The sequence below is a fragment of the Pieris brassicae genome, chromosome 12 (genome assembly GCF_905147105.1).
Source record: "Pieris brassicae chromosome 12, ilPieBrab1.1, whole genome shotgun sequence".
Taxonomy (NCBI): domain Eukaryota; kingdom Metazoa; phylum Arthropoda; class Insecta; order Lepidoptera; family Pieridae; genus Pieris; species Pieris brassicae.
In genome coordinates, this window is record NC_059676.1 from 2,664,971 (window position 1) to 2,690,179 (window position 25,209).

The 25,209-nt window shown below is 33.2% G+C and overlaps 2 protein-coding genes across 4 annotated transcripts in view; one reads left to right on the plus strand and one right to left on the minus strand.

Annotated features, from left to right (window-relative positions):
- The window catches only part of LOC123717157 (putative inorganic phosphate cotransporter), a 31,098-nt gene extending 20,083 nt beyond the window's left edge, over positions 1-11,015 (plus strand). For all 3 annotated transcript variants that reach the window (XM_045673013.1, XM_045673014.1, XM_045673015.1), the window contains exons 2-8: positions 1,578-1,762; positions 3,587-3,826; positions 4,097-4,306; positions 4,580-4,744; positions 5,534-5,750; positions 8,851-9,089; positions 9,864-11,015. In XM_045673013.1, the coding sequence (XP_045528969.1) occupies positions 1,578-1,762; positions 3,587-3,826; positions 4,097-4,306; positions 4,580-4,744; positions 5,534-5,750; positions 8,851-9,089; positions 9,864-10,046 (1,439 nt within the window). In that variant the 3' untranslated portion in view covers positions 10,047-11,015. The remainder of the gene's footprint in view (positions 1-1,577; positions 1,763-3,586; positions 3,827-4,096; positions 4,307-4,579; positions 4,745-5,533; positions 5,751-8,850; positions 9,090-9,863) is intronic.
- Positions 11,016-13,479: 2,464 nt separating this feature from the next.
- LOC123717473 (RAD50-interacting protein 1) lies at positions 13,480-25,081 on the minus strand. The gene is made up of 14 exons (XM_045673474.1): positions 24,862-25,081; positions 24,419-24,660; positions 23,957-24,112; positions 23,539-23,714; positions 22,933-23,147; positions 22,047-22,284; positions 21,278-21,455; positions 20,518-20,707; positions 19,751-19,886; positions 19,234-19,352; positions 17,699-17,883; positions 15,126-15,300; positions 14,332-14,459; positions 13,480-13,940 (listed from the first exon to the last, which is right to left on the minus strand). Exons 1-14 carry the CDS (start codon positions 25,003-25,005, stop codon positions 13,730-13,732), a joined length of 2,493 nt encoding a protein of 830 aa, XP_045529430.1. The 5' UTR covers positions 25,006-25,081; the 3' UTR covers positions 13,480-13,729.
- Between the last annotated feature and the right edge of the window lie 128 nt (positions 25,082-25,209).

Genomic DNA, 25,209 nt, shown 5'->3' on the forward strand with positions numbered 1-25,209 from the left:
AGAATTATTCATTATTTCACTTAAGCAAGATAATGATCACAACCACATGTCAATTGAAATTTTAGATATACATATAAAATTCTAGTGTATCACGGTAGTTTTGTAACTCCCTTACAATGGCTTGACGGATTTCTATGAAAATACTTATCTATATTCGGTAGGTCTATGTGGTATCTAGGTCATTCACAATATTTAGAACTGGTCCAACCAGTCAATCATAATTTTATGTCTTTGAAATTAAAAAAAAATATTTTAAGATTTGACAGTTTTAGAGCAGTGTTGGCCTAGTGGCTTCAGCATGCGACTCTTATCCCTGAGGTAGGTTCAATCCTCGGCTGTGCACCAATAGATTTTGTTTCTATGTGCGCATTTAACATAAGCACGAACGGTGAAGGAAAACATCGTGAGAAAATCGGCTTGCCTTAAACCCAAAAAGTCGACGGCGTGCGTCAGGCACAGGAGGCTGATCACCTACTTGCCTATTCGATTATCAAATGATCATGAAACAGCTACAGAATCCTAGGCCCAGACCTAAAAAGGTTGTAGCGCCATTGATTTCTTTTTTATGATTTGAAAGTAAAAAAACTTAATAACCCCTTGTGGGGATCACAAAGCATAACGAAACGTAAGTTTCACGTGATTTATATAAGTATACCATCAACCATTACAAACATAAAACATTTATAAATGGAGACGATTAAATCTTATTTCTCCGTGCCTGGGCTATCAAACTAAAAGACAAAGTGAGCCGCATAATAAATTAATTTTGTCACGCGAAAATATCATAATTTAAATCACGTTAAAGGAAGTACAACAAATTCGCTATTTGAATATAATTCTTAAGGAAAATGACGTTAATACATCTCGTGTCAACCCTTAAGGTCTGAGACTCAATTTCTGTTTCGTGATCATTTGTTTTTTTTTATCAGGCACGTAGATGTTTAACGGCTGAAGTCACTAAAGGCCTATTTAGATGGAGAGAGTTTTATCGCACGTTTTGGTGCGAGAAATCGCCAGCAATAATCGCCATAGCATTATCGTATCAAAATGCAAGAACTAAATTCTCGCCTACAATTGTGTCATACGAGAATCGCCAGGGATTTATCGCTAGTGATAATTTTCTGCGTCTGTTTACACATCGACATTCAAGAAGATTCTTACTAAGTATAAACACGATCTTGTATGACATTTTTTTATGTTCATGCGAGTATCGAACAAATCGGTTTGAACCGTTTGCGAGATGTTTCATTCGAGTTAAATAATTACTAGGATATTGATTTCAAAAATTGTTTGTGTTTGAATATGTTAATGGCAGACAGCACTTGTCACATGTGAAGAAAAAGTTTTATAAATTGTATTCCACGGTTCGCTTCACAAGCGATTTTCTTTAGCGAACTAGTGAACCGTGGAGGTCTTCAATGGGAGATCATACTCCTCCCTTAAAGGCCGTCAAAATACCCACTAAAGGGTGTCCATGGGCTAGTTTCCCAAGAAGCGCAGTCATCGCCCTTTTCGGGCGTCCCGTATGATCACATTATATTATATAAAAAATTAACCCAAACAATATTTTGTTTCAGTTTTTATTATCCCACAACGATGGGTAATGGCCATCATGGGATTTCTGGCGGTGGCGAACGCATACACAATGCGTGTCTGTCTGAATATAGCCATCACACAGATGGTCAGGCGGCATGCACCTTCATCGGCGTATGAAGATGGATCCTGTCCTGCTGAAGTTGAGGAAGCTCTATCCGATGCTTCTGTAAGTAAAAACGGAAATGAAATGAATTTGAGTTAATCGAGTAACGTTTTTTAATATTGTAATGCTCTAAGCTAGCTAAAAAACAATTAATATATAAATTTATAAGACATGGCTGACGTTAATCATGTCTATGGCTCTGTGCCTGTGCATAGGTTTATTCAGTGGACACGAATAATGTATCGGTAATTGTAAATATACACACAGTGAACTGTATTAAAAGGGAAATAACTAAAGTCAAACTGTAGATGTTATAAAACTTTAATATAAAAATAACACAAAACGTCATATAACAACCAGATATCACACCAGTTGGAAACTAAAAACATAAAAATTACGCTTATATTCCCTAATAAGCCTTAATGACGTGGATTTAATAAGTTTAAAAGTCAATTTAAATTATAAACTCGAAATGATATACAAACTTATTTAAGAAAAGCGAAAGTTTAATTCGTTCAGATAATGTGACCTTCGATATGCAGGTAAACTGTTTCATTAGTTTTCTTCATAAATAAACCGCACTTAGCAACTATGAGATATATATCATAGTTATATCCTTATTTGCGATGTTGCAAATTAAAATGTACACTTAATTATCATAGTTAAGTTGAAAGTTTCGGCCCTGACCAACAAAGCTTGAGCTGTGACTGGCCCGATGAATAAAGACCGGAACAAAGTGCAATCCAAAATCACGTCGCAACACTAGAAAAAAATAAAAAGATTTCTTAAAATTTTGAACGAGATTTTTCTAGTCAACTGTACAATAAATAAATTCTCTTGAAATTGTTAAAGGATAGAAAATGTTTGTATAAAAATAGGATACTTTGATATAAAGCCCTGGTTAAACTTAATTAATCAATAAGGCTTTTTAAAAATTTGGCGAATGTTCAAATAATCCTAATCCTTGGAAGTGATTGCCAATTCTTGCCCGCTCTACGCCCTTGACTTGAGAACTGGTAGTAAATGTAAATTTACAATTAATTTAACTTCTTTTCTGATTTTCATAAGTGTACCTATATGAATAAAGTTATTTTGACTTTGAGTTTGAGTTATATGTATTAAATTTGTCATATTAGAATTGAATGTATAAAATTCCCGTAGTCAGTTCAGAAGAAGTATGTGAGTGAAATTATTACACCTTAATTTAGATTTGGTGTGTACCTAACTCAACAGTTTTGCTTTATAAACTACTCAATTAGCCATCGGAATATTTTTATATATATTGTAGAACCTTTTGGGCAAGCATATTGACTAATCCGCGGTGTTACTAGCACAGGTAAACGCTATAAAACGCGTCTGCGAAGGTTAAATGTGCATAACAAACCACAAAATGTTATTTATGACTTTTAATCGAAAATCGATTAAATAAATTATAATCAAAATATTGTATATTATATTTTAAATTATTTTTATATCCACTACTATATCATTGAACTATGGAACCTTGGAAAATATTGAAGGTCTCCCGTCCTACAAATCCAACACAATCATAAATGCATCGAAACTACCGTTTTCTTAAAAGAAATAGCCATTCGTCAATCATTCGTCCACAGCGACGTGAAATATAGTATAATCTTCTAATAGATAAAATAAAATATAAATAAATAAATAGCACTAGCCAGCGTTTTGTACCGGACATCATGCGGTCTAAGGCATGTTGGTTTCAACACAATGTTTTTTCTTCAGAGTACGAACGAGTATTAAATGCGAACTTAGGAAGAAAATGTATTGGTACACAGCGATGATTCTAACGCAAGACGTACGATATGACTTTTTTTTAACGTAGTGTACAATAAAATATAACCTAACATTGATTGTCATTTTTAGGAAATCAGTGGATACAATTGGGATGAAGAGACTCAAGGCATTATTTTGAGCGCATTCTACTACGGATACATAGTAACGCACTTACCCGGTGGAATGTTAGCTGAGAGATTTGGCGGGAAATACTCGCTTGGGTTTGGAGTACTTAGTACAGCTATTTTTACTCTACTCACACCATGGACTGTGAATATAGGCGGCGCTACGGGCCTTATTATTTTACGAGTCTTGGAAGGACTCGGGGAGGTTAGTTTTTCATCAAATTTGTTGTTTAAACCAATCAAATATCCTGTAACTTTCATAATTATAAGAGATACGAAAGAAAGAGAATTAGTGTCTAAGAGAACCAGTAGCTTGCATTCTGAATCTCTACCTTAGTTTCTGTCGTCTTATCTTAAATCTCATCTATACTCAAAGTATAGGAATTTTGCATCCTCGACGTCTCGCTCGCCTACTCTTGAAAGACTAAACGCTTATATTTTGTAAAACGAACCACTGAAATAAATATTTTTTTAGGGTACAACGTTCCCCGCATTAAATGCAATGCTTGCGCGATGGGCTCCAGTATCTGAGAGAGGAAGAATGGGTTCCCTTGTGTTTGGAGGAGCTCAAATAGGAAATATTGCTGGAACATATTTCTCTGGATTGGTCATTAAAGAGACTGGTGACTGGGAGTCTGTATTCTATCTCTTCGGCAGTATTGGAATATTGTGGTTCATTTTATGGGTACGTAGTATCTAACTTATTTTGCTGAGAATATATTGTTACTAATAACTTAAATTATTTCTCTTTGCATATATTAAATATTGTACATGTACCATTAAACATTACCAAAAAATAGTACAAAAATTAGATCAGGTTCCTTATTTTTTTTACGTTTTAAAACATTCAAATTCTACTGAGATATAGTCGCGCATATCTTTAGAATATAGAGAAAAGTATTGTCTTGTTAACAATAGCGTGAGAACCTTTGTCATCGTTAATAATTACACATTTCAGGCTCTACTTTGTTACAATGACCCTGAATCTCATCCATACATATCTGACAAAGAGAAGAAATACCTGGAAGAAGCACTTGGTAGACATCGTAATAGCCAGCCTTCAGCTATTCCGTGGAAAGCAATTTTTATGTCCGTTCCGCTATGGGCTCTTGTGTGTGCACAGGTAAACATATTGAATTATAGACATCGTCAGCGTGTTTGTGAAATAATTATAAATTTATAATAATATGCGAATATCATTATTTTATAGACAAAAGCACATTCTATTTATATACAGAAATAAATAATTATTCATTTGTTTTTCTAATAGCGAGAATAACAAAACACGCGTGTCTTGTATCTCTCACATTTGAAATATTGTTAGCGCTAAATTCACGTTCCTAGCAATAAATAAACATATAAGTAAATAAATACAAATCAATTGATACTTCCTCATTGAACCGTGAATGTTGTCAATAATGAATTGTATTGTCAGTCTTTATTCATTTCCTTGAATGACGAAATCCAAATATTTTGTTCCAATAATAGCAATTATTGAAAAGCTATACTGTATTTGCTTAGAACTTCAATTTTATAGTTATATAGTAAGCAACCGTAGGAACAAATTTTCGGAAGTTTTCACTGATTATTTTCTAAGGTCTTTTAATACACTAAGTACCGAATAAACAAAAATTTGGTACCAACAGCTTCAATGATCTAGTGTTTACAATTCTTGTAGGCTACATATTTTGTTTTGTGTGATGTCCCACAACCCCACATGAATATGACAAACAGTTCGTTCGTTATTATTTATTAATTTATTTTACTTAATAGGTGTATGTAGCCCTTCTGTACCTCATACACATCATCGATACTGGCCAATAGATTGGTCCAGCCAAGGTTTACGACCTCATGGTTCATCCCATACTGAATCATTGATCTATAGATATTTATAATAATTAATAACTTTCAGATCGGCCACGATTACGGCTATTTCACAATGGTCACGGACTTACCAAAATATATGACCGGCGTCCTGAAATTCGACATTCACCGAACGGGAACGTTGGCTGCTTTACCTTATATTGTGATGTGGATAAGCTCAATCATATTCGGCTGGCTGTGTGATAAGATTGTGAAGAGGCAATGGATGACTGTGACTAATGCTAGGAAGACTTTTACGACAATCGGTAAGTCTATTGATAAGTATTACTTTGAGGCACACACGCGCTTCATCTGTCTTTGAAATAATTTATGTACTATTTTAATGTTTGATGCAATACGTATCCACGTATTATATTGCAAGGGCAATGATTAATGTTAATTTAATTAAGTTCTTTTCTAACGTTCATAAGTGTACCTATATATATCCGCTGCGCTTAATGTAAATATTTTTTCACATATTTAATAATTAAATTATTTTATTATAGGCAAGAAATTTTGTAAAAATTATAAACCAAATGTGTAATAATTACCATATAATTGACATGAACATTGAAGGCTCACACTACTAAAATATAAGACTACTAATTTGTGTGACTGTGCGTACGTATGTGTTTATGAGTGTGTCTATTCACTTATATACTATAATATTTTTTATATCATTTTTATCAATTAGATTGAGAAACTTAATCATTACACAACGCACGAATTCTATTTATGGGGGCGTTACGAGATAAAATATTGTTATTTGTATTAACAGAGAAAAGAGTAAATAATAACAGTGTATAAATAGCTAATGAAATATCACTCCATTTATGTTAACGTATAATGGAAATTTTCTCTAATCTTTACCCGGATCACATCTAATATATTTAATATTTTATTTGTATTTCTGCCACGCTTTGACGTAGATATAAGCAAATAACTTAGCAAATATAGATTGTTGTTGACATACTTCTTTAATATTGAATTACGATGTAAACATGTAGATGACTTGTGCCATTCATTCCAAAACCAATATTTTTGGCGAAAATTTATTGATTTGATGGCGCCATAGTCAAACTAAAACTTAAAATCAAAATAATTTTATTCATATAGGTAAACAAGTGCACTTATTAACGTAAGAAACGAAGTTAAATTAATTGTAAATTTACATTTACTACCACTTCGCAAGTCAAGGGTGTAGAGCGTGCAAGAAGAAATGGCAAGAAACTTTCCGCCACTTATTTTAATCGCTAAGTTTTGAGTCATACATAATGTTTGAACTGGAGCAAATCAAGCCCAAGGATTAGGACCATTTAAACATTCGTCAAATTTATAAAAAGCTTCATTGAATAATTTACGTTTACCGAGAGATTTGAATTTAGGTATAATATAAATAATAAATAATTCTCTAATTTCGTTTGGGAATTTGTTGTAAAAACGAATGCAATTTCCATATAAGGAGTGGTTTATCTTCTGGAGCCTGGTTGGCACTCAAATTAGTTATTTTTCCAGTATTATACTGATGACAGTAACCATTTGTTTTAAAATCATTTCTTTTTTTTTGTACGTACAACAAGGCTTCAAGAATATATTGACCAGATATTGTCATAATATTTAATCTTAAACTTATTCCGTACCGACTGACACTTGGAGAAACACAAGCCTTCACGTTATACGAACTGAGTATTACAGTGGTACTGTGGTTTAGAGTGGTACTTTTAAATATTAAAAAAATAAGGTGATATAAATTAGCGAACCCTACATTGATTCCTTTTACTTCGACTTGTAATTAAATTATTTACGTAAATTTTAAATTGTGGTCGAAGTAAGCATATCTCGCTATCAGAGTTGAGACTGAACGGTTGCCAATAAGAATGATTTTAACGTTATTTACACTGTAAATATGTAAAGATAAATTTTCTTATTTCTTAAATATGGCCCAAGTCACAATGTTTATAGATTGTAAAACATTTAAGATCCGCAATACTAAAGGGAATACTAATGATAAAAGGAAAAGCGATGTCAACACGTGACATGTTCCGGCAGATTCAATTAATTGACGCCACAAGAATTGATGCAGATGTATTACAAATTTATTGTACCCATAAATAATATTTTATTCAAAACTTAAAATACATAATATGAATGACTCAACTGTTTAAAGAAATCCAGGTACTGCGTTACGACAGAAAAAATATTCTTTGGAAACATTTTTTTTAAAGTAAAAAGCATTAACATCTACGTATACAATCCTTAAAATCATAATTAGTTTAAACCATGGCTGTCTTATTATAAACGTGAAGACAGCTTAAAATAAATAAATAAATCACTGGCGCTACAACCTTATTAGGTCTGGACCTCAGATTTCTGTATCTGTTTCATGATCATTTGTCAATCTAATAGGCAATTAGATGATCAGTCTTCTGTGCCTGACACACGACGTGGACTGTTTGGGTCTAAGGCAAGCGCCTCCTTAACAGTTCGGACGAATGTTAAATGCGCACATACAAAGTCTATTGGTGCAAAGCCAGGGGTCGAAACTAAAACCTCAGGGATGAGCGTCGCTGCTGAATACACTAGATCAACATTGCTATTGAGACACCTGTCTTGACTGTGCATAATAGTAATGAGATATTAATATTTTCCTGACAGCAAATTATTGTCTAGTCTAAAGAGGTTAATCTCTTGGGTCCAGCTATGTTTCTTAAGATGTTGCTCAACTTAATTATGCTTGCGAAAATAATTCCTTCTTAAATTATAAATTATATTAGCTTAGGATACGTTTAAGGTCAGGTTTACATAATCAGGATGTGACAAACATATATATGAAATAAATATAATTTGTCATAACTTTAACTCACAATTTGAATAGTCCTTCAAGAAATAATTGTACCAATTCTTTAAAGGCTGGACACGCAAACCCATTTGCAATGTGTCTATGATCGGCAGTATCATTTAACATTAGGTTTGTCCTCTGTTATATGAAAATCTTTATTACCGATAAAATATTTGTATAGGTATATTAAGACGACTTTCTTATAATGAGCGCTTGAACAAATTACTTGGTTAAGACCAAAACATACGTTCACAGCATCCTGCACCAATGAATTTTTCTTTCTCCGTAAGAAACTAACTGTTTTGAGCACGAACAAGTGTTCGTAGTAAAAACGCTCTGCGGCAAGGTTTAAGATATTTATTTCTCATTAGGAATATTAAAACATTCTCATATACCAGTTTATACGAATTATTCATACCATAATACATTAGGCTTGCTTATAAACAAATTGGTTATTATATTTGTAAAAGAGTTCATCTTAATTATGCTGGCATGTTTTAATTATTGTTCAACAATGTTATTTCCAGCGTCTGTCGGCCCCGGTATCTGCATGATCCTAGCGTCATACTCCGGCTGTAATACTGAGGCAGTTGTCATATTATTCACGGCTTCGATGGGTCTTATGGGGGCCTTTTATCCAGGAATGAAAGTGAACGCTCTCGACCTCAGCAGTAACTACGCTGGTACCATAATGGCCATTGTGAATGGTATCGGAGCTATTACAGGAATTATAGCGCCTTTCTTGGTTGGACTTTTGACACCTGATGTTAGTATTACAATAATTAAATATTATGCAGCCTATACCAATTGGATATACGTTATTCCTCTTAAAATCAATTGTAGAATAATTTAAAACAGCTTTGGAGAGAAATTAGTCAATGTTTCATATTTGGAAAAAATCTTGAGAGCCCTGCACTGGAGACATTTACGAGTTCTATAAATATTTTTTATCACCTGTGCCTTCGTTTGGAATTTATTGTTTGATCTGAAATTGTACATTATCTAAGTCATGGATGCGGAATCCGGCAAACAATATCAGTAAACGTACGTACATAACAAAATAAAATAAAAATCAGTTGATCAACTAATATAGAGGAACTCAAGGCAAGATCTATAAAGGATTGTCACAGCCCTAAACTATTGATAATTTTAAGTATATTATTTCATTAATGGTTTGCTCATAAAAAAATTGTATGTACAAGAATTTACTTAAGCATATATTATACCCAACAATTATGTTTAACAATTCTTATATTTTGTCTTTTGTTACAATAGCTTTTACACATTAAGAAAAACACTTTTTGAACGGATTAAAGCTATGCATTATTATTAAAACCTTATAATTATTTACATAATACGTACGCACGCACGCTGAAAAGCACGCAAAACGCCGGAAAATAATTACAATTTAGAATTATGTAAATAATTATAAGTTTTTTTTATAATAATACATAGCTTTAATCTGTTCAAAAAGTGTTTTTCTTAATTCTTATATTTTTCACATTAAAAACGATCAACTTATCATCTTATGTCGTTACAGAGCACTCTCGTACAATGGCGTCTAGTATTTTGGATCACCCTAGCGGTATTTATCGTTACGAATTTAGTATTCGTGGCATGGGCATCCGGCGATGAACAATGGTGGAACAGCACACCCCAAGAAGCGAGAAAGCAGACGGATGCCTCAGGGTCCGTTAATACTGAAGTTAAAACTCAGGCGTAGGTTAATTAGTTATAGTGTCCAAAGAGTTCGGAAAACAAATTATCGTGAAAATATTATACACAACAATATTAATAATTTTATATAAACATTATTGAAGTTTAAGTTAAGCTTTGAATTCGTATGAAACTTAATAAAAATCATGCTAAATAACAATCAGAAAAATATATACTAAAAAGTCTTGTTCACTGAGCTCTTTGGAATAGATATAATTAGTACAAAATTATTGTAAACATTGATTCTTTCTGAATACCAAAACGTAATTTTCACCATACGTAAGCACCGTATCTAAAACCAATTACAAGTCATAAATACTAATCGTCAATTACGGCAGATGTACTATAGAAAACAACAACGACTGTTCATTAGTAAAGATATTGGAACCAAGCGTTAGCGAGTGATCGTTACGTTTTACGTACAACCCGTCATCCATACGTTTTGGAGTTCAGTAAGAATCGACCGCCAGTGATGTGATAGTAAATTATGATTAGAAATTAATAGGAAATATTGAAATTGCAAAGCGATTGTTACATGTGAAATTTGTTTTAATATATAGGGGATATAAAACAAAAGTGGAACGAGTCATTTCATATGATTGTGATTGTTCAAACGGGAACACGGAACGTCATTAGATTAGTGAAGTTGACCAATCAAACAAAACGCGCTATCGTCTTTTGTTTAAGACTTTCACTACCAGGGTTTCATTCATACATAAACCATCTTTTTTATACTATTTTAAATCAGAATTGTAGTTTTCAAATTCTATTAATCAGTGTAAAAGGGCTGATTCAGTTTAATGAATGAAGTTGTTGTTATACCTTTATACTTTATGGGTTACTGTCGAAAATTGTAATAAAAAGTTGTTATCATTAAATGTTATGTAGTTTGAGGCTTGTTACTTTTAAATAATACTGATACATGGTAGACGTTTTCGTCTTTTATATAACTCGTATTCCTCTCGCTACATTGTACATATTTAATTGATTTCCTATATCTTTTTAAGATAAAAGATAGCTAAGTTCACTTGTTTTTGTTTAATATTGCATATGTGAAACACGAAAAACTTTATTATGTGACATTGTACATTTATTTGAATGCGTTTGTAAATAGGTATGTATGAAAGTGTAGTACTTAAAAGTTATACTAGATGGCGCGAATATTAACCGAATGCCTTTGTTAAAATTAAAAATTCATTATCAAGATCCTAACATAAACCAAGATGTTACAGTAATGTAAAATTAACTTTAAACAAAATTTGTTCATATCAGTAAAACAAGAGAAGGCTGTGAACAAAATTTATTAGATTAACACAAAGTTTAAAAAATTGTGCCATTTGAACGATCTGTTTTAATATGTAAAATATTTATAAGGAATGTATTATAATGTTTTTAATAAATAGTTAAATTTATTACGTCTTTTCTTATAAAATTAAAAAAAATAACAAACGTATAAAAAAAAACTCCTTACATAACAACAACGCACTTAAAATAAAATAAAAAAATTAATAGAAAATATAGTTCATTTTTTGTTTTTAAATTAAATTTTATGAATAATACAAAATAGACTATAATAATACACACTTCAATCATTTAAAAATTACTTAAAAATCAAACATCAATCTCAACCAACAATCCCTAAGAAGTAAAATGACTAAATATTACTTAAAAAACAAGTGCCGTACGAATCAGAAACGTGTTGGATTTCACATTCGGGACTCATTGTCTATGCTTTGTCAATGAATCTCGTAAAATCCAATCTTGGTTTGAGCGCTGTCAAATATGTCAAACTTTACAGTTAGAATGGACATATAGTTTGACAGAATATTGACCTAAGTCTCAGTATATGTACAATATCCGCGCATTTACAGTTAGTACAAGAAATAAAAATGGCGGATTTTATTCTACCATATTTTTAAATAATACCTAACCTGTAATAATAAACAATAATTTTCCTTTGATAATGTAACCTAAATCTAGACAAACCTCGTGTAATTTTTAATTCTGACGAATACACATAAATACTGTTAAGTAAGTTAAGTATACCATTTCTATTTCTATGACATAAAAATGTATGATCGTTTTAGAGAGCGTTCAAGTATTACGTCATGCAATTTTTGGAGATTCTTGACAAATAACCGTATAAAATCGATTATTATCAATCCCCGCCCTGCATCGTGACTTTTACAAGAGGGAACCCCCCCCCCCCCCCAATTTGTTACGTAATATTAGGTCCATAATTTCATATGTAAATATGAAATTGGCGTATTTCGTACTGGCCACTTTAATCACGATGTTCTCCTCTTTGGTACGGAATTCCAAATTCAAATTTGTACAGCTATTTACTCATATATTTGTGCTTCGATGACCGTCATTCATTTGTTTTTTTTCTGTTTGCGTCACTCATTTTACAAAACGGAAAACTTAAAGTATCGCATTATTTACGAGTACGAGTTCCGCCGTGGCACTAGTGCTGCGGAAAAGACTCGAAGCGTGAATGATGTGTATGGCGGTCATGTTGCAAAAGAAAACACACTTCGTTTTTGGATCCAACGTTTTCGTTCTGGAAATTTCGACCTGCAGAACAAGCCCCGTGGACGGGCTGAGACCCAAGTTGATAATGAAGTATTGAAGGCTATTGTGGAAGCGGATCCATCGCAAACCACGTCGGAGTTAGCTGCAGGCTGCGGTGTTAGTGATAAAACTGTTTTAATTCACTTGAAGCTAATTGGGAAGATTAAAAAGCTTGTAAGGTGGGTACCTCACGAATTGACTGAAGCAAACCGGAAAACGCGCGTCGACTGCTGCGTTACATTACTGAACCGGCACAATAATGAAGGTATTTTAAAACAAAAAACAAACCTGTGATGAAAAATGGATTCTTTACGATAATCGGAAGCGCTCAGCGCAATGGTTGGATCCTGGCCAGCCAGCCAAATCCTGCCCCAAGCGAGAATTAACCCCAAAAGCGTTACTTGTAAGCGTTTGGTGGACTAGTGCCGGTATTGTTCATTGCAGTTTTCTCAAATCTTGCCAGACTATTACGGCTGATGTCTGTTGTCAGCAATTGCAAACCATGATGGAAAAGCTAGCGGCTAAACAACCTAGGCTGGTCAATCGCTCCACGCCACTTCTGCTACTTCACGACAACGCTAGACCACACACTGCACAACAGACGGCTACCAAATTAGAAGAGCTTCAATTGGAATGTCTAAAACATCCTCCGTACTCCCCGGACCTTGCTCCAACAGATTACCATTTTTTTCGAAATTTGGCCAACTTCTTGCAAGAGAAAAGATTTAACTCTGATGGGGCAGTCCAAATCGCCTTCACAGATTTTATTGATTCCCGTCCGACTGGTTTTTTTAAAGGGATCAATGAACTACCTATGAGATGGCAAAAGTGCATAGAAAACAATGGTTCATACTTTGTTCCTCCCATACAAAACGCCAATTTCATATGTAAGGACCTAATACTTGAACGCTCCCTTATAAGAAAAGATAAACTTAAAATGTTGGCAACACTGAAACGTCATTATAAGATATTAATCTTGATACTTTATATACAAAAGTATTAATTTTAATAGAATTGTGTTATTTACCACGCCTTCTCTTTCCTAAGATAAATATTTTTTGTCTAAACATACAGTCTACTGTGAAAGATTTAACTGACTCCGGATTGGCCTTTGTTTTAGAACAGCTCCATCACCGAAGTAGGTGACGACGCGTCAGCGAGATCAGTCCTTTGGTTGAGGATCTGAAGTGCCTCAGCCGGGGTGATGGCGACGAGGCCCATGGCGATAAGTCTATTCACCGTATCCGAATCATTTTTGGCTAAGCCCGTTCGGATACGACGCGCGTCATCATAGTCGAAGTTGAGAAGCATACAGGTTTCAGCCAATCTGTGGATGATAAATTATTTGTTCAAATGGGACGGACACATTTTTGCGTCTTTGTCGTGGATAATTTTGTCTTGGTCGATTAGAAAAACGCATCGCCTAATTTAGACTTTTACAATCAAGCGAAAGGTTATATCGCTTCGTTTTTACTCCTTAAGTGTTTGAAGCGGAAGCATTTGTTTTTCGCCGGAAAATGAACCCAGAACAGTAAGATAATGAGAATACTACAGTAAAATAGAGATTTCATAAACGTATCGCTATACTGCTTATTAATAATTGTCAAGAAAACTTTAAAAAGATAACAATATCCGAACTTTAAATAATAATAAAACTCTATAGTGTATATATTACTCTATAAATGATTATTTGATACAAAATTGTTTAGTCATTTTACCTTGGCACAGGAATACCTTCCAGAATTTTGTTATCGAACCCCGCAAAAGCCGGCAAGATATTTCTCATGACGTCATGCGTGAATTGGATAGTTCCGCCAGTATTGAACCAGTTGCATATAACCACCTCCTAAAAAAAATTAAAATAATACATTTTATTTAATTTTAGTTATTTTCAGTTTTTTTAGTTATTTAATTATGCACTTCTTGTACTTTATCCTCTGTAGGTGTTTCTTTTTTTTTAGTCTCCCATATTAGGGTTGCCTGGAAGAAATAACTTGTTAGCGATAAGGCCGCCTGCTACCTAATAACTTATGTAACCTACTTACTTTTTGTTTGTACAATTATGTATATTATGTATAAATAAATACATATTCACAAAGCTAATTCTACAAATACGGCCTTAGATTTCTACATTGTCGTTTTTAGACATTGAAAGAGTAGTGTTGTTAGTCCTTTTTTTCTATGTTGGCAACACTGTTATCTCATGAAAAATCAAAAATATATTTTTTTGGAAAAAAAAACATTTGCTCGCTGCGGCTCTGCCTCAGCATAGACTTAAATATTGATAAAAATGTTTAAAATTTGAGAAAAATCTTCGACAAAAATATTTTGTAAATATAGTAAAAATAGAAGAGTAGATGAGAGAAGTGGAAGAATTTGGAGGCCTTTACTTTTTCCGGGTTCTAATTTAATTTCTTCCCTATCTAGTTTCTTTCGGGGTACTTTATTCCAGTTACATAAATTAATTGTAACTGGAATAAATTACTGTACTCTTTTTATTTATTTTACTCACCCGAAACAAGCAGTTATCAAGCTGCAAAGCCAACTCATTTTTGAACAGTTGACCAATATGAGGCGGTAGCATCTCAGTCAACGTGACCAATCTAGTGCATAGGGTCGATAATGGCCTGCCCAAAGCACTGGATACGCAAAGAGCTCTCTGCTCCACTGTTAGCATGGCGTGCCATCTGGAATAATATACGTGAAATGCTAAGTTCAGGTTCAAAATTAATTATACTAAAGACATAGCCATAGATGGAAAATATACTATTTACAAAAAGATTCAAACATTGACAAAAGTAAAAAAATCTAACTAATACGTAATTCGGTTGTGTTGTGTGATGAAGAAACAATGAGAGCACGTGTGGGTGAGTATGTGGGGTGTCTTATTTATTTATTCATTTAGGAAACAAAACAGATACATCTCTAATAGTATAAAAATATGAGCCGTCACGGGACGCCTGGTAGATGTGAAACATCGACATTATTTTGTAAAAGTAATATGCAGAAAAGAACATATTGTGATAGGAACTAAATATGTCCTAATGATAAAATAAAATATTACGATTTTTTCCAGATATCGATGACTATTTATTGAATAAACATTTATTTTCATTAAATACAAAAATTTACGAATTTATTTCAAATCGTGACTACTTAATTCGTTTAATCAGTGACTTCGGTAATAGTTATGTTCGATGTTGCCTCTGAAGACGGTATTACTGTGACAATTGGTCGATGGTAACTGATGTATGTTACAAAAGTATTGGACATAACATTAGTAAATTTTAATTGGCTTCAATATATTGGTAAACTCAAGAATCTTAGCTAGTTATTTCAATATATTACTAAAATCGTAAATTATAAGTATCAATAATGAATGTTTCACAATAAATTTGTATGTTAATTGTTACAATATATACGATATATATATACAGTCTATATGCAGTAGTGTGTACGGTGTGGCGACGCGTCGCCAAGGCATGCGTCGCCAAGGCATGCGTCGCCAAGGCATGCGTCGCCAAGGCATGCGTCGCCAAGGCATGCGTCGCCAAGGCATGCGTCGCCACGCCAGAAATCGGTTTTACGTGCGGCTATAGATGTTTCACATCAAAACAAAAAAAACATAAAATTAACACATTGGATATATCCACAAAAAGTTTCACTGATAAAAGTGATGCAGGCGATTTAACGCTATGAATATTCTTAATACTCCTTAAGTGTATTCCGCGATTGCGTAAACAAGTCAAGGCTTAAACATTGGTTGTTGTATGTTCGGGCTGCGCGATACAAATCTGAGTTTTGGAAGTGAAACTTCTTTATGGGCGTTGCAGAAAAGTTTACCGTCACATTTTTGGGTTACACGTCACATTTTTCCGTTACGTGCCTTATTTTTCTTGTCCATACCACGGTTGATTCGAAGAGATTTGAAGCCATTAATAACAAATATATATAATAACGATAACAATATTGAAATTCTATTACAATTAATGAAATTCTGTAATTATCTTAGTAGTAATGAGGTGAAATGAAATAATTGTATTATTTGTATTCATGTTTATGATAATAAAAGCCTTTTGTTAAACGTTATCTAATTTTATTTTATTTAACCAATTTCTGTAAAGTTGCATATAGTAGATCATTTTTTGAGAAATAAGATCATAAAGAAGTTTCACTTCTTACGTGTGTACACTAGTCCACGCACACATTTTTATTGCTAAATTGGTGTTGATGCGAGGAACGTGAAACAATATTAATTAATAGTCAACAAAATAGAGTTCATACAAAATTGTATAGACGCTAGTCGTTATACTAATGTAGATAAAGACAATGTAGCTTTCCCGTGGTAGATAACAATGTTTAAAACTATGGTAAACATAGATTCTAAAAAGCGATACTAAAAGTTACAGTGAGACTTAAGTATGGCTGAGTATGTAGGTTTGTCAAATAATGCGCTACATCTGTTAGGTATAGATTCATAGTATTGTCTTTTGTTAACATAGCTTTTACACATTAAGAAAACACTTTTTAAACGGATTAAAGCTATGTATTATTATTAAAAACTTATAATTTTTTTCCGACGTTTCGCGTGCTTTACAGCGTGCGTGTTCACGGTGAAAGTGTTTTCTTAAGGTATAGATTCAACTTGAAATTTTAATTATTTAGTTTAGTAAATTTATTTTAACTCGGACGTTTTGTTATTTATTATTGTATTAAATTAGTAAAAGGTATTAATTTATTTACTAATTCCTTTGTAAGTTCTAATAGGTTAAATATGCATTTATACTAATGACTTAAAGGTTGTTTTAAAATATCAAAATATTTTATTTTAATAGAAAAAATAAATACGTTCAGTGGTTTTATTAGGTGCTTGGAACAACGCGCACCACCGCTTATAATTTGTATGAGTGACATTAGCTATTGTGCTTTGTCACGTGACCATTTCCATACAATTTCGTTTGGCGTTGGACAGAATTCGAATACGACTAAGAAATTACGAAACATGACCGCGCCAAAGCATTCATAATAATTAGCATTGTACATGTATTAGTAACGGTTATAATGTGTTAAGCTATAAATACGTACTTCAATGATTTATAATCGTGTAAATGGTCCCTGAACTCGACAACGAGGAATTGGACTAGCGCCGTAAGACCTGCTTGTCGAAGGTGATGTAACAGAGCTGGTGCATCACCGAACACACCGCCATCTTCACCACCATCACCTTCTGGTAGCGGTTCTGCCACTGCTGGGTTTGCTATCGTTCTAGTCTAGAAGGTCAAAAAATCTAAATGTATAACTTCATGCCCAAACTTATTCATAAAAATTCAAATAGTATTCGCACGCTCTTATCTAAAGAACTCTTTCGACTCTTTCTGTAAAGTTGTATTAACGCTATGATAAAAAGAGATAGATAAGTACTTTTGTTATAACGGTTCAATAAGACGGAATTATTTTTTATAGATAATATAATAAGTTTATAGGCATGTGAAAGTGTATTTAAAATAAAGAAATCAGTGGCGCTGCAACCTTTATAGGTCTGGGCCTCCAGATTTCTAAATGTGTTTCATGACCATTTGTGAATTTAAAGACACGTACGTGATCAGCCTCTTGACTTTTTGGGTCTAAGGCAAGCCGGTTTCCTCACGATGTTTTTTTTTCTTCGCCGTTCAAGCGAAAGTTACAAGAAATGTGCACATATAAAGAAAGTCCATTGGTGCACAGCCGGGGCTCGAACCTACGTCACCTGGGATGGGAGTCGCACACTACGCACGAAGCCACTAGGCCAACACTGCTCTGTAGAAAGCGTAGAATGAAACAAAAATTATGGCGCGTTTTCTCTAGTCCAATCACGTGTCCAAGATTTTTGACCAATGACATTAAACGAAACACGCAATGTATTATAAATTGCATATAGAATGTAAGGTGGAGGAAGGCGAAACACTGTTTGGTTGATGCATCATGTCGCGTATCAACGCGTTTTGAGTAAATACTTTTGACCAATCAGAATGAAGCTGTGTGCACCGTAATATTTGATACCCCTAACCTAAATTCAGAAGAACTAGCCAATAAACTCAGGTATATTGTTTTACGATGCTTACATACAATACAACACATGGGCTTTCTAGTATGGAGAATTTTGTCAGTACCATTTTTCTGTCAAAGGTTTCATTTACAAAATCTATGCGTCGTAAGAAACTACGTCGCACGTCAAAACAGATACATTTGCGTCCATTACATTGATTTTAATCCCAAACAACAAGCAGACCAAGTGACACGCCGAAGGGATCCTATTCATATTCCCAAGCAGGCGCTTGATTGAAACCTACCCGCAAGGAAAGCAGAAGGGCCGTCCCAAGCAAACCTGATGCCGTACAGTTTCAGATGAGGGAAAGACTTGGAGCGAGGTGAAATAAAAGGTCTAATACCGAACGCGATGGAGACTCAATGTCGTTCACATTGAGTCCTCTGCCCAATCGACACAGGTTATACGACATTAAGTCAAGTAATAAGACATTAAGAGTTTAAGAGTTCCAGCTCAAAATAGTATTTGTTAGAATCGAACTCAGGGCCGTCAGGGCAATGGGGACGTCATATATATACGGTTTAAAAATACTTACGTCATATTGACTTGGATCGATGATCGAATGACGTTTATTAACTTCCTTCAAAGCTAGATCTTTAGCTCGCGTCTCCACGTCTTCCAAACATATTGAACCCTCCTTTTCGTTTTCGCTTTCTAAAATGATATTATTACTTACAAAGGAATCTTTATTTTATGACATTTGAATATTAAACCAGTTTGTTGTAAGGCGACAAATTTTACTTGTCTGCACGTTAAAGTTTTCTAACAATAAGACATGGAGTATAGGCATGTCTAAGTCAAACCCAAGACCGTAATTTGGTCACAAAGGTTACTTTTTAGTTAAGGAAATTGATACAATTATTTAATTTGTATTATAATAATAAAATCATTTATTTCAGACCATTATAAATCCATATATTGTTAGTAGAGACACTTATAACTATGTTAGAAAAATTATTAAAATATTAAAACATTCAATTAAAAAATCTATCTATCTATTATAAAGTACATTTTAAATTCAAGATTTAAATATTTTACGTGAGATTTCTTACCGTCTCTGAACGTCTCTTCATCGGTCTCATCTTCGTCTTCAGAACTTGTTGAGGACTCACTCTCTTGCCCGCTGCTGTGCTGTTGTTGAGTGAATTGATGGAACTGACGTCTATAGTAGTATAGTTGTAGGTAATGCTGGAAAATATTCGTTCGATGGGTTGAATTTAATAGATCGCCGAGTACATAAATCAGGTCATAATATCACGTCCTCGCAGTGATTGTAGACGTAGATTGTGTCGCGATAGAATATTTAAATTGTTGTGTTCAGTAGCCAATTCAGTTTTAATGACATACAATTACATAGTTCCCATACTACACGTAGACTTTTTTTAATAATCGTGAAAATAGCGTAAAATAAGGCATTTCCTATATTAAGATAGTTACTAGACCGAAGACGAATACTATAAAAAAAATTCGGTAAAGCAAGTGCCACGTAATAACAGAGTATCCGGCGCAACTATAGTTTTGTAAAAATGGTCCTTCGAATTTTCTGAATACAAAAAAATTGCATTGCATTAGTGTACCAGTAAACCGTCGAAATCTCAACTATCAGGATTCAGAATTGGGGTGATCCCAGACTACGAAAGGATAATTTAGTACTGCTGCCACCCAAGATGATTTCCCCATAGATTCTAATACGTGCATATACGGTGAAAGAAAAAAGGGCAAGAACATAACATACTTTTCAAAGGCAAAATGAAAATCCTCTAAAATCAATAATTATCAAATAAATATATATTATGACAGTAGATCTTAAATGACTCACCAGAGAGTGAGCCCATTGCAGCAATACGCTCCTAGTGTGGTGAGCGGTGTTGACAATGGCTATGAGAGGATGAGGACCAGCAACTAAAAAGCTGTCTGGTTTCAAACTATCCACTGCAGCACTCATTATTTGGGTGAGGCGCACCCGCCATTCCTCGATCAATTCTAATTGTAGTTCAAGGAATTGTATTCTGGAATAAATTAACTACATATTTGAGATTTGTTTATTTTTAATCAGTGTTGTTTGTAGGAATTTGGAGCTTGGAGATAATTTGACCTCCCTTGCTCACAAAATACTGTGTGTTTGTATTAAAACCTCAAACGGCTGATCCAATTTTTATGAAATTTTGTTTCTGTTCACGTAGATTCGGGAATGGTTTAGATTTACAATTAGATGATTCTTTATTATTTATTCTAGATTTTATTGTATTGGCATATTCTGTAAAGATAATGTATGTAAATAATTTCTGTAAAAATATATATTATTTTAAACATGTGAAGAGGACATTGTCTTGTGATTTATAAAATTTAACAAATTATCATTAAATTTGACTAGTAAATAAATAAATTCATTTTTCAGTTTTTTTAAATAATCAAACAGAGAAATATAACTTATTGAAAGTCATAAATTCCTTTTTGCTTGTACTGTATTATTTTTACTAAATCTATCTCATCCCTCCGATCCTATTAATACAGCAAATAAGCATAAAATAAAATGTTTAGTTAAGTAATACGATAATACAATACAAACATCATCTTACCGATGTCCAGGCTGTGGTAGGATCGCGTATCTTTCTTCTATGGTTTTTAATAACGCCACAAACCAATCGGATCCACGCGGTACCCACACGAAGGATCCTACTGCTGCCCCTACGCCGGCCGCTACTGGCTCGAACCATTGCTCATTGTCTAGCATTTCATCCATCTTAGAAAGAGCATCTGAAAATTGTTGATATTGATTTTATATATCTACATGTAAAGCTTAATGAAAAACGCACTGGGTCAAGTGTTTCTTCTAAGGGAGCGTTCAAGTATTACGTCACGCAATTTTTGGAGAATCTTGCCCCCCCCCCCCCCACGAAACTCACCGTAACGTTTTCTGTATCCAATAGTTCAATAGTTAAACGTTTCGTGACCAGCCCCAATGACTCTTTATACCTAAAACTTAACTTGTGGTCTAAACTACTGGAAAGTCGAAAATAATATTATCAATACTTAAACGCGTGATTCAATCCCCGCCCCGCATCGTTAAGTTTTACGATCGTTATACTTGTCGTTACGTAATACTTGAACGCTCCCTAATAGAATTGTCGCATAAACATATAACGAAAGAATACTGAAAATTCGGGACCTATTTAAAAAAATTCATTGCATACAATTAAAAATGAACCGAATAGAACAAGTTAAATAATTTTGTATTATTGAATTGATTATGAGAAATCTTTGAAAGTAACAAAGATAGGCATTGGTTAAACAAGAGATTAGCTGTCTGTTTTTTACCCACAGATTAAATTTCAATTAAAAACTCACATTTCTTCTCAACAGCCAACCACCGTACAAAAGTCTCCGCTTTGGTCAATACTGATAGGACACTATTTGACTCATATCCCGTTATCTCTGTTAATTCTTTATGAAAACCTAGAGTCTCATCTACAGCGTGTGCAAATGCAGAATCGACATCCACTATATTATTTTGACTGTGATACATTGCTAGTACTGTGTGTAGCCTCTCAGCCGCCAACGCTACTAGGCCTTCATTGAATTCGTCCTATAAAATATTAGTTTTGACTAAGTATTTTTTAATGTTTTGTTAGGTTTATTTATTTATTAATATAAGTTTCCATAAATTATTAACACATTGCGGCAACATTGACCGCCGCCGACATTCGATTGGGTGAGGGCTGGGGTAGAACCGTTGCGCGTGAGGCTATATAGAAGAGCTTCAAGCAGCATTACCGCGACTAATATTGTTTTCGGGGGTGCTCTGTTTTCCAGACCCTAGTGTGAATTATCTTAGTAGTTATGACGATATATTTTTCTAAGATCGCAATTGACTTGTTCTTAGGGTATAGGATAACACCGTTGGGAATTCGGCATGTTTTTGATCCTAAAATCGATTGATCTATAAAAAATATCAATCAATGTAGAATTGTCTTTTCCATGACATCCAATATTGGGAATTAAACAGACATTTAAAATTAAGACTTTCGGAACACCCAAGACCAAAGGGTTTTAACACTAATATTATAAAGTATAGATTGAAAAGATATATTATAAAAAAAGACTTCCGATCGTAAGGAAATTGTTCAATCACTGAATTAATTAGTTGAATAAGGTAATTTAAAATTATGATTCTAAATTTTTTTGCTGTGCAATAATATTTGTCATAGGAAAGATTATTATATAATATACTTACCAAAGCATTCACATTTTTCAATTCAAGTTTATCTGCAATTGGTTGCACATTATTCTTGATAAATATCTGGTGGTCTTTAATCCAGGTTAATGTTTGAGTAAGGAACCACTCAGGTCTATCAATTCTTGCAGTTTGCCGAGAACCAGTGAAGTGAAAGGCAAAGCGCTTCTTTAGAGGCCGGAGCAAGACCTTTATTGGTAGAGAGGGTTCTTGTACTGCAATATAAATATTAATGCAATATTTGAATTGGAGAGTAGCTTTCTTCTTTGCTTTAGTTTTGGATTAGACAGTCACTCGTAACTGTTTAGTAGTAATCCAGAAACCTATAAGAACTACATGGTAGAAAATTCAATAGTGTGAATAAAACAAAAATATGCTGTAAGCTTATTGCAAATTATCCCATAATGTGTACCTATGATTTATATTATTTATTTATTTCTGATAATTGTTCTATGATATATTATAATTTCAGAAATAGTAATTATCAGGTAATATGCACACAAATATGCTAATTAAAAGCTATAACAATATTTTTATAATTAATCCTGACTAATCTATTAATCTCTTGTTTAGACTTACAGGTGCATGTTTAGATGTAAATCATACCTGTGGAAAAATCTCCGGTAATAGCAGCTTTAGCTAACAAATTCTCAGGCTCTTGAATAAGAAACAAATTTCTTGTCAAATTGTTGAATTTGTTAAGAACCTCTTTTGAAACTTGTGAGATGTCAGTTCCACTAGTTAGTGGCCATTTTAATAATTTGAGTACATCATCATAGTGCCTGAAAATATAAAGCATAGGTACAAATTATGGGATAATTTTTGATAGCCAGAAATGCAATAAATTTGTAGTATATAATTTATTAACTTTGATTGACTATGTAAATAACAACATATTATGATTCCTAATAATACTTTTCACAACCAATTTTAATATGTATAATATGAAAAATCTTGTTTAAGATATTTCATATTACATTTTATTTACACTAATAAAACATTTTAAAAAATCCCTTATACATACTTTATTAAATTGTCCTTAAGGATATTATGCCAATAATGTGTATATTCTTTTGCATAATTAGCTTGGTGTGAGTTTTTGTATTGTTGACACATTATTTTCATGTCACTGTACATTAAGACCAGCTGCTCATCATCTTTACAATTCTTCATCTGCTCACTGTAATGTTATATTCATATTATCTAGCTATGCAAGTTATTGTTATTTATGGTTGAAGTAAAGAATCTTAGTGATAGTTATTTACTTACTCTTAGGCTATGTTAGCACTAAAGCACATAGATTTTCCTATTAGTCAAATGAGGAAAGAAGATAGACTGTGACCAAATAGACTCTAACACAAAATTATCGTAGCAACAATAACAAAAGTATGGTATGGTAACATAAGTAGCTAAACAATTATTTGTATATTATATTATTATTGTGTTATAGCTTATTATTCTTAATTATTATTATATACACATATACCTTAAATCTTGAATTTTTGCATAAGACTTAAAATACTCCAAAACCTTTTCCAGTTTACTAATAGCCATAAACCTTTTATCTAATTCACTGAGCAGTGGTTGTGTTCTACTTAAAAAGTCCTCAGCTCTCTTCTTAAAGTCATCACTTTTGATTTTAAGGTTTTCAATTTGCTTTGAGTTAAGTTCTGCCTTATTAATAGCTGATGTAAGCTTTGTGGGCACCTCATCATTAGCAGCACTTAACTGAAGAAAACCAAAATATACATTAAACTTATTTTGTGATATTACAAATCAAAAGCACTTGCACTTCACCCATTAGGTTGCACTAAATGGCCTTGTTGCTTTTCTGGCCATGACTTCTTGGAACAATGTAAAGAGGAAATGTTTACCGTATTGTACACTAAACAATAATATTAAATGAGAAAAAGATTATGGTATACTAACGGAACTTTCAAGACGATCTCTTTTATTGGCCAGCTCATTTTGTAAATCACAGGCTGCCTGTAAGTTATTTATATCTCCACCAAGTTTTATATTTAATCCCTGTAAGATTTCTTTCTTAGTATCATCCTTAAGATTAGATTTCATAATGTATTTATAATGAATTATTTTCTTTCAGAGTTTATGTGTATAATTTTTTATTTATCCAATTACAGATTAGAAAGGCTGAAGAACAAATTATTATTGACACAGTTTATTATTATTTTAAACCGACTTGAAAAAAACCGAAAACAGAAGTTAATAATTTGACGTTTATTTTTTATCTCTCTAACATAAACAGAGACGTAACTA

Excerpts from the sequence above, each read along its gene's own strand:
- LOC123717473 (XM_045673474.1), bottom strand. The coding sequence starts at position 25,005 with ATGAAATCTAATCTTAAGGATGATACTAAGAAAGAAATCTTACAGGGA. Across the intron at positions 15,301-17,698 it reads CACGATTATAAATCATTGAA|ATGGCACGCCATGCTAACAG; the intron begins GTACGTATTTAT and ends ATATTATTCCAG. Across the intron at positions 13,941-14,331 it reads GAAGGTATTCCTGTGCCAAG|ATTGGCTGAAACCTGTATGC; the intron begins GTAAAATGACTA and ends TATCATCCACAG.